Raw genomic sequence first — 3,046 nt, 5'->3', positions numbered from 1 at the left:
AGATACGCTCGTAAATCATAACAAAAAAAATGTTCAATAATCACATATAACAGCTCAAAAATGAAGTCTCAAATCCTCCCGCCATTATTCATTATATTTGTGTATGTGATCCGCAACTCTTTTCGTTGTTCATTCCTGAAACGAAAAAAGGCTATAAAACATTAAAGGTTACAAATTTGATTAGATACAACAATACTATTCCTTAATTAAGTACCATCTAAACAAATTCAATCTGCTATCAGTATTCTCTAATAATGAATGCACCAAAATTAATAGCGTACCTGTATCATGGAATCATACTCTCCCAGGACAATTTCGACTATCATGGAATCCTAATTCTCCGCAGGCATTGCATTTCTTGGGCGCTTTCTTCTGTTCTTTTGTAGCTTTTTCCTTTTGGGACATCATTCGTTTTCCAAACCCTTTTGTTTTTGACTGAATAGGAGGTAAGACAACCACTTCTTTTGGTATTTTTGTTCCTAAGAGTATCTCAAGTTCCCTATTCTTGTTTCTCAGCCTATCACCCGTGTTACTACTACTACTATATTCTGACGTACTGGTTTGTGCGCTTATCTTGTCTTTAAAACCTTTCAGAATGGCCAGTAATTCATCAACATACTCAGGTTTTTGTTCAGCGAGCGTCACACACGAGAACACCTCGGACCATAGGATACCAATTTTGTGTCGTCTAACATCTAATGAGTTACAATCTTCAATTAAAGTATGTGGCACATTATTACAAATCGGCTGACATGTTGCCAATTTGCTCCACCTACTTAACAGATACAGATCTGGAACATTGTCAAGGCCTTGTTCTTTCAACACATAGAGCGCATGACGGCACAAAATTACATGTCTCTCGAACTTTTTACAGGAGCAGTTCAATTTCATTTCGTCAGAGATAAAGTTAACATAGTAAACCTTGTCTTTTTCACGATCAATAATGGGGATGTTGTCACTGGTAGTAACCCCTAAAATTTTAACACCACAGGTGAAACAAGCAGCCACCCACTTGTTTTTAAATTCAGAAAACATCATTGGGGTGTAGAACTCAGAAGCGTGTTTTTCCAAAGGGCGAGGCGTTTCTAGATCAGGGAAGGGGTTTTTTGACTCGGCTATTAATTTGGACTATTTCCATCGTTGAGCGTCCATAGCACTTTCAAACCTCATAAGAAACTCAACCAAAGTTAAGTTTGGGTTCATGAAATTACTGAAAAAGCTATTCTCGAACTCAGACCTGGACGTGGTTCTCATTAGTCCACCCATAAATAAATCCCTGAAATATGCTGGGATCCAAGAAGCCCTTTTGTCAAACATCGTATCTAACCATTCATTGTCGGTCAGCCCGTATGAGGATATAACTGTGCACCACCGTTCCTCAAACTCAGACGGTTCGATATCTTCTGCCCAAACACAGGAGCACAACTCTTTCATGAAGTTAGTTTCTCTATATAGTGTAGTTCCGATCTTGTCTGGCAGCTTTTTCATGATATGCCACATGCAATATCTGTGCTGAGTTTTGTCCCCGAACACTGTTTTAACCCCTGCTTTTATGCCTCTATCTTGATCAGTAATTATGCACACAGGATACTTATTGCTCATTGCGCTCAGAAAATTCCGAAACAACCATACGAAATCCTCATCGGTCTCTTTCCTTATAAGTTCTGCTCCAAATGTCACACATTTTTTGTGATGGTCAACCCCCGTGAAAGGTGCAAATATCATTTTATATGTGTTCATATTAAACGTTGTGTCAAAAGATGTCATATTACCAAAGAGATTGTAATTATTTATAGCTATAGGGTCAAACCAACACACCCTAGATAGTCGTCCACGATCGTCAACATCAAAATCAAAGTAGTACGAACTACACATGGCTTTTTTGTGCATGAAATTTTCAATCATCATTTGCGAGTCATACCCTTTAATAAATTTCTTCACATCCCTCCAAAAATTTTTGAAGTCCTCGAGTGATGCCCCTACATTTTGATACCCTTTCACGTACTCTTTGAACATCCTAAAGCTTTGCACATGCCCCTTATTCACTTTAGAATTCTCAACAATCATGGTTTTATGTATAAGGGTTAATTCTCGTGAATCGGTCAAATGCACCACTGTGTTTGGTGTTGAGAGGAGGTGGGTGTGACCTTCATGAAAGTCAGCAATCACATATTGTCCTTTTTCATTTCTTCGAAAAAAAATCTTTGCATTACATAAAATTCTAGTTCTCTGTCTCTTTTTTACCTTCCCTCTAGGCTTACTTTCTCCAGCCTTAATGCACACACAGTACTTAGTCATGACAGCTCCATCTATGTTTCGTTGCGTCGACTTCCACATTTTCAAACCAGAATTAGCAGGATAAGCCTTATAGAATTCTAGCCCATCCTCTAGTTTATCAAAGAGCATACCCAAAACAGGCTTCAATTCTGGCGCACATACAGGTATTCTTTCCTTCGAGGTTGTCTCGAAGATTGGTGAGCCTGCATCTATGCACGCTATACAGTAGAACAGTATGGGTATAAGCAGCGAGTTCAAATAACTGATGCACAACAAATATAATTTCAGGTGCGCTAATTTAGTCAAAAGCACAAAATCAATTAGAAAACAAAAAACCACAGAAATTAACACAGAAATTTGTGCCTGGTCGCTGACATATCGTATTTTTTATTACTGACTACTTAACGTAGACGTCAAGATACACCAATCACGTCTAATAACGACGACATAGGCAGAAAGTTAAATGCTTATTATGACACGAATCGGTATATCCCTTAATTATAATTCTAGATACGCTGCTGAAAAACACAAACGCATCAACTATACTAATGGATACGCTATTCATATACGCTGGTTAATTAAGGGCGGTCTCGTTATTTTACCAAGTACGTTTTTCATATAAGACAATTACATCAATTATACTAATATACATGCTATTGAACTACAAAGAATACTGTATAGCGTGCATAAGAAACATGATCAGCAAGTGTAATAATCAACTCTCAAACAAATTGCATCCCACATACACTAACCAGACCGGTAAGACAAC

The 3,046-nt window shown here is 37.8% G+C and overlaps 1 protein-coding gene across 1 annotated transcript; it reads right to left on the bottom strand.

The window, feature by feature from the left end:
* Window positions 1-294: 294 nt before the first annotated feature.
* On the bottom strand, window positions 295-1,038 carry LOC141632007 (protein FAR-RED IMPAIRED RESPONSE 1-like). Its single transcript, XM_074444603.1, has one exon. The coding sequence runs from the start codon at window positions 1,036-1,038 to the stop codon at window positions 295-297; it is 744 nt and encodes a 247-aa protein (XP_074300704.1).
* Window positions 1,039-3,046: the final 2,008 nt, after the last annotated feature.

This window comes from Silene latifolia, chromosome Y, assembly GCF_048544455.1.
Source record: "Silene latifolia isolate original U9 population chromosome Y, ASM4854445v1, whole genome shotgun sequence".
In the NCBI taxonomy this organism is placed as follows: domain Eukaryota; kingdom Viridiplantae; phylum Streptophyta; class Magnoliopsida; order Caryophyllales; family Caryophyllaceae; genus Silene; species Silene latifolia.
The sequence above is the reverse complement of the archived record's forward strand: the minus strand, read 5'-3'. Positions and strand labels throughout refer to the sequence as shown.

Coding starts and splice junctions, on each gene's coding strand:
- LOC141632007 (XM_074444603.1), bottom strand. CDS start 1,038: ATGATGTTTTCTGAATTTAAAAACAAGTGGGTGGCTGCTTGTTTCACC.